Source organism: Pituophis catenifer, unplaced genomic scaffold (assembly GCF_029215685.1).
Source record: "Pituophis catenifer annectens isolate HBS135680 unplaced genomic scaffold, rPitCat1.0.hap2 SCAF_2, whole genome shotgun sequence".
Taxonomy (NCBI): Eukaryota; Metazoa; Chordata; class Lepidosauria; order Squamata; family Colubridae; genus Pituophis; species Pituophis catenifer.
The window spans coordinates 154,734,152-154,746,749 of NW_027256882.1; the positions used below are offsets into that span (position 1 = coordinate 154,734,152).

At 39.7% G+C, this 12,598-nt stretch overlaps 1 protein-coding gene across 2 annotated transcripts in view; it reads right to left on the reverse strand.

Moving 5' to 3' along the window:
• Window positions 1–12,598, reverse strand: part of DIP2B (disco interacting protein 2 homolog B) — a 201,469-nt gene that overhangs the window by 18,184 nt on the left and 170,687 nt on the right. Inside the window, exons 19-25 of one of the 2 annotated variants that reach the window (XM_070937807.1) lie at window positions 12,073–12,209; window positions 10,667–10,747; window positions 9,707–9,834; window positions 8,111–8,225; window positions 7,017–7,218; window positions 6,417–6,526; window positions 5,216–5,296 (exon numbers count right to left, since the gene is read on the reverse strand). In XM_070937807.1, coding sequence (XP_070793908.1) covers window positions 5,216–5,296; window positions 6,417–6,526; window positions 7,017–7,218; window positions 8,111–8,225; window positions 9,707–9,834; window positions 10,667–10,747; window positions 12,073–12,209 — 854 coding nt within the window. Of the gene's footprint in view, window positions 1–5,215; window positions 5,297–6,416; window positions 6,530–7,016; window positions 7,219–8,110; window positions 8,226–9,706; window positions 9,835–10,666; window positions 10,748–12,072; window positions 12,210–12,598 lie in introns of both variants that reach the window. The other variant, XM_070937804.1, reaches the window with a different exon arrangement.

A 12,598-nucleotide genomic window follows, 5' to 3' on the forward strand; every position in this document is an offset into this window, starting at 1 on the left:
TTTTCCAAGGTCCTCATTTTATGTAAGATTATCTGAACATTTAGCCATTGGAGAGCTTCTGTTAATATTTAGATTTTGTATAAAATATATTCTTATATTGCATGAATTGTGCAGGCAATTATTTTCCCTCTGACACTGTCAAAGTGAAAGCTGGATGTTGAAAAATCTGGATAGAATGAGCATTGATGCTTTTGAACTTTGGTGTTGGAGAACATTCCTGAGAATACCATGGATAACCAGGGAAACAAACAAAGGCTTTATAGCAGAGGTGAAATGCTCCCGGTTCAGACCGGATCACCCGATCCAGTAGCGATGGAGGCGGGTGGTTCGCAGAACCGGTAGCAAAAATCCCTGCCTCCCCCATGGCCAGCTGAGCTGCACAATCATCAGGCTTTTTTTTTTTTTTTTACTTTTAAAAGCATTTTTTCTACAACTTCGGCTGAAAAAATGCTTTTAAAAGTAAAAAAAAAAAGCCTCTGATGATCGCACGGCTTGTCAAAGGCATTTAAAAGAAAAAAAGGGTTTTTTTTCTTTTAAATGCTCTGACGATCCCAGTTGAGTTGATCGGCAGATCGGCAGAGCATTTAAAAGAAAAAAAACCTTTTTTTTCTTTTAAATGCTCTGACAATCCAAGCTGAGTTCCCTGATCGGCAGAGGCTTTTTAAAAAGCCTCTGCCAATCAGGAAACTCAGCTTAGATCGTCAGAGCCTTTTGAAAGCATTTCTTTACAACCTCTTAGCCAGTGGTGGGATTCAGCCAGTTCGCACCACTTCGGGAGAACCGGTTGTTAACTTTCTGAGCAGTTTGGCAAACTGGTTGTTGGAAGAAATCATGGCAGAGAACTGGTTGTTAAATTACTTGAATCCCACCACTGCTCTTAGCCGAAGAGGTTATAGAAAAAATGGTTTTAAAAGTAAAAAAAAAAAGGGGGGGTAAGATGACCAGACATCCCGCTTTTGGCGGGACAGTCCCGCTTTTGAACAATTTGTCCTGCGTCCCGCGGCGTTTTAAAAAAGTCCCGATTTTTGGAAAGAATGCACGACAAGCTAGGGAACGATGCAGTGGTGGGTTGCTCCCGGCTGCCTCCTGAGTCCCAGCTGATGGCTAGAGGGAAAAAAACTGTTTAAACTCTTGCCGCGGAGCTTCAAAGGGCCGCCCTACAGCTGATCAGTGTTAAAAGAAAACAAATGAATAGACCGATGCCTGCAAAAATAGAAAAAACAGCCCCTTAAAGCTTCAGCATAGGTTAATTAGCACAAGTTGATTAGATCGGCTTCCCGACTCTCCGCTGATTTGCTCTCAGCTGTTTTGCTCAGGGCTCTGTAGTTGCTAGCTGCAGAGTGCTGGAGATTTTTTTCCCCTAACTATGCTGAAAAAGTGAAACTGAAAGTAAAGCAGGGTCTTTGCTGCAATGTGGCAAAATGAGGCAGAGAGAGATTTCTTTTTCTTTTTCCTCACCAAAAAAGGTAGGTATAAAACTGCAAACAATGGGAAATTTAGGGCAAAAGAGGAGAGTTCAAGATTTTAAAACACAAAAGAAAAAAAAGCTCTATTTAACTAGGGAATTGTAATAATTGAGATACTATAAATTGTATATTGTGTTGAAAGCAGAAATGGTTAAGTTGTGGTTTGGAGGAATATATGGGGGAAATTATTTGGTTTATTATTATTGGTAAATATAATTAATTGATTTGTAAGAAATTGGATTGCATGGAAATAATTGGAATATTCATGTTCATATTGATTAATATACAAAACAGGTAGTTATATAACTAATTGATTTATATTAAAATGTTGAATTTGTATTAAACAACTGTATTACATAATTAACCAATGTGAGGATGGATATAAAAATAGATGACAATGGGAAGGGGTATAATATAGAAGGGAAAAATTGAATTTGATTAAGATTAGAGATGAGGATGAAGGGTAATATTGTTTTTTTAAAAAAATAGATGAGGAATAAATATGGCAAAAAGGAAATATAGAAATTGTAAATTTAATTGAAATGACTAAACAGTTTAAATTTGTGAACCAGCCAAATACTCTGTTCAAAGAAAATACATTGTATGTTTGTATGTGTGTTTCTAATTATTGCTATTTATTCATATTTGTCTTTTTCTTTTATTAGATTTATTAGATTTGTTCTCTTTTATTCTTTAAAGTTTAACAATTCATTATTTATCTTAATATCTTTATTTGGCTTTGGGGCTGGCTTTCTTCCCTTTCATCTTTTTTTTGGTACAGCAATCTTTCTCCTCAAACCTACCACCTCTCTCTTTTCTTTCCTTCTTACTTTCTCTTCCCCCCCCTTCTTCTCCTCCCTACTTCCTCTTCCTTTCTCCTCCTCCTCTCTTCCTCCCTCTCTTACCCTCACTCCTATTCTAATTTCCCTTCCCTTCCTTCATCCCTCTCTATTGCTGTATCCTTTTATGCATATGGACTACTCAGAGGGCTGAAAAAGTTATTTTTGACTGGTGGTCCTCACACTTTTGACCAGTCCTCGAACTTATGACTGTCCTCACATTTTACATTTTTGCCCTATCTTGTCATCATGGTGAAGAGAAGCAGTTGTGAAATGAGTGACATGTTTGTTAAGTATGCTGCACGGGCATAAATTATGACCAGTCATAAGTGTGAAGACCGGTCAAAAGTGCGAGGATCTGCCAGAAATGACTTTTTTCAGCCCTCTGGTTAGTCCCTTTGTGCATATGGACTACTCAGAGGGCTGAAAAAGTTATTTTTGACTGGTCCTCGCACTTTTGACCAGTCCTCAAACTTACGACTGTCCTCACATTTTAAGTTTTTTGCCCTATCTTATCACTATGGTGAAGAGAAGCAGTTGTGAAATGAGTGACATGGTTGTTAAGAATTCTGCACAGGCATAAATGTGAGGATGGTCATAAGTGTGAGGACCAGTCAAAAGTGTGAGGACCTGTCAGAAATGACTTTTTTCTATACACATAGCCATGGCCACCCGGTTACATGACCAGCTAGCCACGCCCACCCAGTCACATGACCTTCAAGCCACGCCCACAACATGGTGGGTGTCCCGCTTTACCAATGTTAAAATCTGGTCACCTTAAGGGGGGCCACACCCACATTACCCCCCTCCCAACCAAGCCACGCCCACAGAACCGGTAGTAACAAATTTTAGATTTCACCCCTCCTTTATAATAAATATGAATCCAGAGTTCTCACACAAAGTACAAATTACTAGACCTAAATTATCATACTTTGGGCACATTATATAAAGAACTAGCTCTCTAGAGAAGTCTATAATGCTGGAAAAGGTGGAAGGAAAGAGAAGAAGATAAACAGCAAGCTTGATGGACTCAATATATATGCAATTAGTGCATCATTGGAAAACCTGAGGGACCAGGTTGGGGACAGACTATCCTGAAGAAAATGTAGCTACATGGTTACTAAGAGTTGACACTGACTTGATGGCACATCATCATCATCATCACCCTTCCATGTGAGAATAGAATCTATGTTGGTTTTGTTCCTGGTATGGTTCATTAAAACTATTTTTATATCCTTACCACAGCAAACATTTCTTAACTTATATTGTATTGCATCATTTCCTTGAAATATATTCCTCTGTATCTTCTAGTACAGTGTTGGCAAACCTTTTCGGCACCGAGTGCCGAAACTGGAGCATGCACGCGCAGGGGTAGCGCTGGAAACTGGAAGAGGAGCTCTGTAGCGCGCATGCGGGGGAACGCCAAAAACTGGAAGAGCAGTTCCCTGCTTCCAGTTTCTGGCATGCGCAAAGACCAGTGGCCAGCGCGCATCTGCGCACCAGAACCCAGAAAAGCAACAGGAGACGGCTGGCGTGCCTGGAGAGATGGCTCTGCGTCTAATTCCAGCATGCGTGCCATAGGTTCGCCATCACTGTTCTAGTATTTTAACAACTTTCCATTATTTTCTTACCCAGGAAGGAAATATGTTGTACTTCCACAGGAAGGCTGTGCAGAGAATGGTGAGGATGGCAGAAAAGGTTCTTAGAAGTTCACTTCCTTCTATTCAGGACATAGCATGTAAATTATGCTTGATCAGGGTCCGCAGTATTGTCTTGGACACTGCAAATTCTCTCCATGACCTGTTTTCTTTGTTACCTTCTAGAAGGAAGTTTGTGGTATCCAAAGCATAACAACTAGATTCTGTAATAGCTTTGTACCATATAGAATCAACTTTGTTAACCTTCAAAGCTCTTTTTTCTGCTACATATTCAAAATGGACTGTGATTAATGTGTGTGTGTGTGTGTGTGTGTGTGTGTGTGTAATATGTGTGTGCATGTATCAGTATGTATATAGATATATTCTTCTGAAAGTAGGCATCAGAATTTTATTTTTTAATGTGTGCCAGTGTGTTCACAGAAAAAAAGTGATAATAAAGGTTCTTATCTTATCTTATTTAGTTTGTTATATGAGTCAGGAGGAAGCACTTATTAATATTTATATAGCTGCCCAACACAATGTGATTCTAACCAGCATACAAGAAAAAACATCCACAACAAACAGAACGTAATAAGTAAAATAACCGATGCATAAAAACTATTGTTTCCCCGAAAATAAGACATCCCCTGATAATAACCCCAATTGGGCTTTTGAGCGCATGCGCTAAAAATAAGTATCTCCCCCAAAAATAAGCCCTCCCCAAAAATATTTAAATGCAGAGCTGGAATTCAGGTAAGACGGCAAGAGAAGTTCCATCTTGCTCCACATGCCCCAAAATAATAAGTCCTCCCCCAAAAAGAAGGCCATGTGCTTATTTCAGGGTTCAAAAAAATATAAGACAGAGTCTTATTTTCGGGAAAACACAGTAATTAAAACAGTAAACTGACAACCAATGTAAAAATATACCGCAACTAAAATCCAAATGGGACTCCAAATTATGTAATCAAGAATAATTAGCAAGACACAGCACAACTATTCTCTAAAAGTGGAAAACAAAAACGAGCACAAAAAACACACTCAATTGATTGGTTGAATTGAACTTTAGATAGTTTAGGAGTTAGAAAAAGAAAGGAAATTCCATATCTCTAAATAGATATATTCCCTCAAAGAGAAACCAAACCAACCAACCAAGCTCCACAAACAACCATCTCATGCCCAGAAGAACAGCAATGTTTTTAAAGGCTAAAGGGTGAGAAGACACAGGAGTTCAAAAGACACAAATGTTGGGAAAATGCAAAACTTTTATCTCTACCTTGGCATTGAGCAGGAGGAAAAGCATGTGCTCAGGAGTTGCCTGTGCCCTCCACTGAAGCACCTCAGACAGAAATTGATGCTGCAAAAAGGAAAAAAAAATAAGTAAGTTGTAGAGCACGGGTGTCAAACTCACGGGGTCATGTTGCCGTCACGGGACCTATTGTGACCTTTTTTCCCTTCGTGGAGCTGGAGTGGGTGTGGCCTGCGTGTGACGCATCCAGCTTGCGGGCCGCAGTTTGATACCTGTTCTAGAGGCAGTTTTAGGTTTGATGGGGTAGTATTAGCTCACTGTTGATTAAAAATAATTCCAAAGTGGACCAAGATGTTATCGAAAGCATAAGATTAAATTGGGGAGTTGGTGTGGTTTGAATGATGATCTCTATGAAACGCAAATGGAGAAGTATAGCATTGTGAAAAACCCACTCAGGCACATGAGCAAAAATTCTAGAGACAGGCTAGTGGAAGCACCTGACACCAATATTTAATAGTTATCTGACAAGTATCAGTGGAACCCCCAACTTAACCCATCTCAGGATGCCTAAGACACTGTGCCTTTGCCTCTTACTCCTTAACAGTCCAGTATAACAACAAATAGCAATGGAAAGGAGTTTAAGAGCAAGACTTGGCTGCACTTGTCCAGGGCCACAATCCAATCCAATGATACAGATCTCTTTCACACCCATTGAGTGATAGTATATGTGTGGTATAATATTGCCTTACATTCATTAAGCCATTTTGACTATTTGTCTAAGCAAGGAAGCAGATGTCCTTTTGTGAGTAAGAGAATTACATTAATGATTCTTAGAATTTAAGGAGCAGGAGAGAAGCACACATAGAAACATGATGAGGTGTGCAACAATGGCCAGGAATATTACAGCATTTTTATTTCAGAAGTAAGCTACTCTTGGCTTTATTTTAAAGAATTGGGGTAGTGACAGTTCAGACTCAGGTTAGAGCAATCTGTTACTATGCCGTTTGCTCTTTGTGGGAAATGAAAAGAAACAATCAGATCATAAGCTAAGAGTCTTGTATTGGTTCTGGTCTTACCCAACATTAGCTTCTGCTCCTTCCCACAACTTCTGATCCACAGCTATCTAATTTTGAGAAGATGCATTTCCCAACATAAAAAGTAACCACCATCCTTCCTCATTCGCGAAAGGGCCAAGAGGAAGTCTGGAGAATGTGGCAGAGATACTCACCTTTCTCACCAGGTCATTCTCTTCTATCTGTCCCAGATCCCTCCCAGAGGCCTGTGCAATACGCTTCCCTGCAACCAGGTTCCCCACCATCACAGAGGCAGGACCAACACCTGCTGGCACATACCAAGGTATAAACACTTAGGAAAAGAAGGCAATTAACAGTATTATACCCTGTTTCCCCAAAAATAAGACATCCCCTGATAATAAGACCAATTGGGCTTTTGAACGCATGGCAATAAGGCCAAGCGCTTATTTCAGGGTTCAAAAGAATATAAGACAGGGTCTTATTTTTGGTAAAACATGGTACATCAATAAAAATTACAATGTAAGTGTCATGAAACTTTTTTCTTGCTTCAATCATATATTTACTTTTAATTCCAAATGAGCTTTGCATCAGAAAAAAATGCTTGAAAATAATAGGGTCATGTTCTGATGCACAACTTCAGAGCCTGTCCACTGACCTGCCCCCATGAAGATATGCCCCCAACTACTTATCCAGGATATAAAAATAGGGGCCCACTCCTTTTCCATTATGACAAGAAACATTTTCACCAATACCAAGAACTTTTAATCCATTTATGAGAAGTTTTGTCTAATTACCTGGTTGTTTCTGCCTGGGTTTAGGCAGATTGGTTACACACGTGTGTGGGCACATGAGAATGTTACACGGATGCAATGACCCTTCCAGGAAGTGCTGTTTGGTTTGAGATATATGAATCCCTCCCAGAGGAGTTTTTGGCAAAGTATTTGCTGGAACAAGAGCGAGGCAATATACTCCAACTTGGTGAATGCTGTCAATTGCCTAAGAACCAAGAAAACAAAGGTTGATATTCTAGAACTATGAAGAGATATTTGTATTTTTTACCTAGATAACTCCAGAAAGGAGTAGACAAATTCTCCAAGTACTGAAAAATAAGTTGTTAAAAAACAAGCCTTTACAAGTTGTCAACTTATGACAAGTTGCTTAATGACTGCCTGAAGTTAGGATGGAGTCCCCCCAAAAGTACTTACAACAGATTCAAACTTCTCATGGCCATTCACCCCCCCCCCCACAATGGTCACATGATAACTGCATTTTGAGCAGTCAGCCATCAGTTCACGTTAATGGCAGTTTTCAGCATTCCATGGTCATATGACCGTGATTTACAATGTTTTTTTGTAAACTGGCCTTTACTTCTAGTTTATGGCCATAACCACCAATTGATCTCCCAAATAATCAAATAATCTCCCAGGGGGAGAGCCTTCTCTGTGGGGGCCCCAGCCCTATGGAATGAATTGCCCCCGGACATACGAAGGATCCCCGACCTCCGCGCCTTCCGTCATGCTCTGAAGACTCTATTATTCCAGCAAGCCAGTCTGACGGGATAAAGAATTTTAATTGGGTTTTGATAGGGGTTTTAAATAACGATTTTAGCTGGGTGTTTTAAATTTGGCCAGTGATTGAATTATTTTAATAAGTTTTTAAATTTTTTGTCTTGTATACTGTTTTTACCATGGCTGTTCACCGCCCTGAGTCCTTCGGGAGAAGGGCGGTATATAAATATAATAAAAGTAAAAGTAAAAGTAAGTATAGGAGATGACCAGGCTGAGCTCGAGGAAGGAGTCAAATGCTTCATAAGTCACGAACAAGTCCCTGCGTGCCTGCAAAAGATCTAAGTCCAGGTCAATGGTGAAAGAGAAAACACAAGTCTGACCTGCAGTACACGACTCATCCACTGAAAACTATCTTCTTCAGAAGCATCAGGTCGTTGTTCAGCTACCACCACAATCCTTTCATCATAAAACACAGTCACAGAGAACACAGCAATCCTTAAAAAAGAAACAGAGGAAAGGTTGTACAGCTGTGCTCAGTTGCCTTACAGAGTTGTGTCACCAGTTTTACCCTCAAATGGTGCCTGGGAGATATGCAAAAAATCAAAACTGCACGAGATTACCAAATGTTAAAGCATGTTAGAGTAAGAACATGAATTCTCATGAAATGGGATGGCATTATGAAGTTTCAGTATTTTTTTTTAAATGATTGAGAGCAGGGTGATGTCCTCACTACACCCTTTACTGTACAAATCCTTGGCACAATATTTTTTGGGTGTTTTTTTTTTTTTTTTGTTTGTTTCAATCAAACAGATGGCAGCCTGCAATAGTAATTGCCACATATTTTGGACTGATATTTTAATGAAATAAAAATCAAGAAATCTGTTATCTGTACTAAAATTATTAATGCTGCCAATTCGAAGGGGAAAAAATGGGGAGGTTATAGGTAGCAGCCGTGCCTTTAGCAATGCTGGGGCTGAATCAGTGGTGGGTTGCTCCCCGTTCTGTCAGGTTCTTTAGAACCAGTAATAAAAGCGGTGGGAGGCTCCGCCCACCTGCCCAGATGTCATAATTGATGATCTGCGCATGCGCAGAAGCACGTGCGCACGCTCCCATTGCAAACCTGTAGTAAAGGTAAGTAGAACCCACCCCTGGGCTGAATCCTGGCCTATGTTTATTCTATATGAAAAGGGCAAATCTTTTTCTGAGGGTCCTTGGTGCTCTCTGAGCTTCCTTGATTTCTTGCAGACATTTCATTACCCAAACTACGTAACATCATCAGTGTTAGTAAGGAGTGCTGTTTGCTGTCAGTTTATATTCTGGTGGCTTGCCTGTCTGGGTGGGTGGGGGCAGAGATTCTTTGGTTGGGCTGTTTACTCATGGCTCTTTGGCAGTTTCTTGATTGGGGTATTGCTGACTTGATTATTGGTCTGAAGTTAACCTTGGAGTTAATCTATGCTTATCTGGGTGCTGATTACTGGTGGAGAGATGCTGGAGACTTTTTGTTCTCTTTGGTCTTTTTCTGCTGCATTTGTTTGAGGGTGGTGGTAAAAAATAAAATGGTTTCTGTCAAATGTTTGGGGAGAAAGAGAACGTTTTACAAGGAAGATGCAGTTCTTCACTTATTAATCCTCCTGCAAGTCTAGATGGAGATTTAAAAATGGTCCCACCACCCTGTCTTTTGCTGGGTTGCCTGACCTGCGGACCATTCTTGGTGAAAGCTGGAGTGGCAAACGGCAGATTCTTCTTTGCTTCTTGTTTTTCAGGATGGGAGACATTAAGCCCGGAAGACATTAAGAAGGGCTACCTCAGGAAAACCCAACCTACTCTCAGAAGAAGATAAGAATCTGCCATTTAGATGACCAAGAGACTGCTTTGGATTCATAGGAGAACATTACTAATGGAACAGCCTGATTCCAACAATCGCCTATCAAAAAAATAATGTCATCATAGTATTATTTAGAGAGATGTAGACTAACCTTCCTCTGTAAACCGTCTTTAGGGATTCAACTGCCAATCCGGTGGCCACAATGTCATCAGCATTATGTCTGCGTCCACTAACAATGAGCATCCCATCTATTTTTCCAACCACAAATACCAGACTGCCCTATAAAGAAAAAAGAAAAGAAAAGAAAAAATGCCTATCACAAATGTCAAATGCTTCCCTTGCGTTTTATAAAATGTCTTTTATTTTAGCCACCATCCAACTTTGCTGGAATGTAAATTCCCCCTTGCACCTCCTGCTTCCACACCCTAGAAATATCTACATTAAAAAAAAATTAAAAAGCATTTACTATTTATGACAGATACAAGAAAATAAATCCAGACAAAAGAACATAAGACTGTTTATAAAGGCTTATGGGTGAGTGGTAATGAGTTGCCCTACAAAAAACAGAAATTGCAGCATTGGGCTAAATCGTGTACCAGGATACTCCAATTTAAAAGCACAGAATGTGTATTAAGTCAAAATGTGATATGCTTCTGTATTCTGCATACAGTGAAAAGGGAGGTCGGGTAGTACTTTTCTTCGTTGTGGTTGCTACTGCAGAGACAATGAAGGAATAAGGATGCACCAAAACTCCTAGTTATAAATGATATATTTGAGAGCGGGGGGGGGGGATCTTAGAGGTGTCAACAAAAACATTCAAAGTATACGATGTATCAGCCACTCTGCTCGTTTAATAATATGTGTATAGTCAATAGTTAGACTTGGATTCACATTCCAGTTTATGCATGCCAGCTTCATAGGCTCAACTTGTGAAATGTCACTGACCACTGATGTGCAAAGCAGTGAATAACTGTGCATATGTTGATGACAAAGGCTGTGAAATATATGTCTGGGCTATAAAGAAGTGGAGGATAAGAGAGAACTCAGCGTCAACCTAAAGGTTGACACACAATAATAACAATAATAATAATAATAGGCAATTGAAACGTACAGGCCCAACAAACCCCAGCAAGCCAGATCGCACAAAAGGCACATCTCCCACAGGAGAACCAGCTGAATTCACTGGGAAGACCTGGAAGAAGAGAAAGATTGTTGGTGATCGAACAGCCAAAGCATTTTTGCCTGGAAAAAGACAAAACAGCTGAAAAATCTGTTCTTTTTACTGCAGCACCTTTATCAATTTAATCACAGCACTGACATTTTCCAGAACTTAAATTAAAAAACCCTGAAAACAAGCAAGTTAACAAAAAGACTTCACAGTTAGGCACAATAAAACTGGAGACCAGGAAAGGATTCCAGACAAGGTGAGCTTCTTGCTTGCAGAAGTCTTTCCTTGGGTATCTACAATTATCCTGAACAGAAGCCTAAATCGCAAGACCTTCATTTTCAGAAGAAATTAACAAGGGATGGCTTGCCAGCAGGAATGTCTTAGCAAGGTAAACAGAGGACTAAGGAACTGCTGTTCATAGATTAGGGAGCTCCTATATTTATTCCCATCGTACTTCTTTGTTTCTTAACAACCAGAATGAGAAATTTCTTGCTGTTAAGAAATGCTTAATATTTTGATGGTGCCCAACTGTGCAATTAATTAGTTTCACAGGATAGACATCCAATGTGAAAACGTAAGACTTATAATACATCACAAAGATTCTTATTTAAAAATATATTATGCTCAATAAACTTCCTTCCAGCATGTTAACACACCAGCAGTATGCCCATTCTAAATTGGCTTCAAAGTGATTAACAACACTTAAAACTCACAATTCAGGTGGATGATTAATTTGCTCATTTTAAGTAGTACTTCTGGTTCGGTATTAATAGTATGCTGTCATATCATAAAAATATTTTTAACTTTAACTATAAACAAATCAGTGGACTCACTGGTATTGCTTAATATGAAACCTGAAAGCCCTTTGCCTCCCCAGTTATTGCTTAAATAGTGAAAATTAAGGTGGTATAATTTAGCTGTTCAGAGCACAGATAACACACTTGAAATCTCAGCTCAAAGAGAGCTTCAGAAAATAGCAATGGCACTTAGACTTATATACTGCTTCACAGTGGTTTACAGCCCTATCTAAGCGGTTTCCAGAATCAGCCTATTTTCCCCAACAATCAGGATCCTCATTTTGCAAACCTCAGAAGGATGGAAGGCTGAATCAACCCTGAGCCTGCTGAGATTTGAACTGCCAAATTGCAGGCAGTCAGCAGTCAGCAGAAGTAGCCTGCAGTACTGCATTCTAACCACTGCACTACCGCGGCTCTAAAACATTCACTTTCAACAACATTCACTATCAACACTGCAAATTAGCAATACAACAGACCTGTTCCAAACAGCTAACTGAATGAAACCAGATAATAGTCCAAGTCAAAACAGAAAATGCAATTCGATTATTGTACCTCAAACGTGTTCTTGGTTACTCCACTCAGCCCGTAATACATCATCCCTCCTGTTCTGGCGCTAACACAGATTTCCCCAATCTCATCTGTCTTGCAAAGCTGAGGGGAGCCATCTGGCTTCACGATACACATCATTCCTAGAACAAATCACATGCTATTATGAAAGTCCTCACCTGACACAAGAACAGGAATTTAGCTGAAAATACAGAAGATATTTAAGAAGACAGGAAATGAAATACAATGGGAGCTGAATGCGTTCCAAGGATTCAGTCACAATATGGTTGCCTATTATATAGAAAGCAAACCGCATATTTAAATCAATGTTAATGCCCACAGTTGTATTTGCTGTTTAAAACATTTGAGTCAAACAAAGCACTTGGACATTTTTCCCCCGCCTGAAAAAGCCTGCTTCCAGAATTCTGTTCGTGCAAAAGCTATTTCACTTACTCTGCATATTTTCAGACTTCTGCACACAGGATAGGAGGAAGGGGCGGAGATGGAGAATTAGTTGCAAGCATGCGGGAAA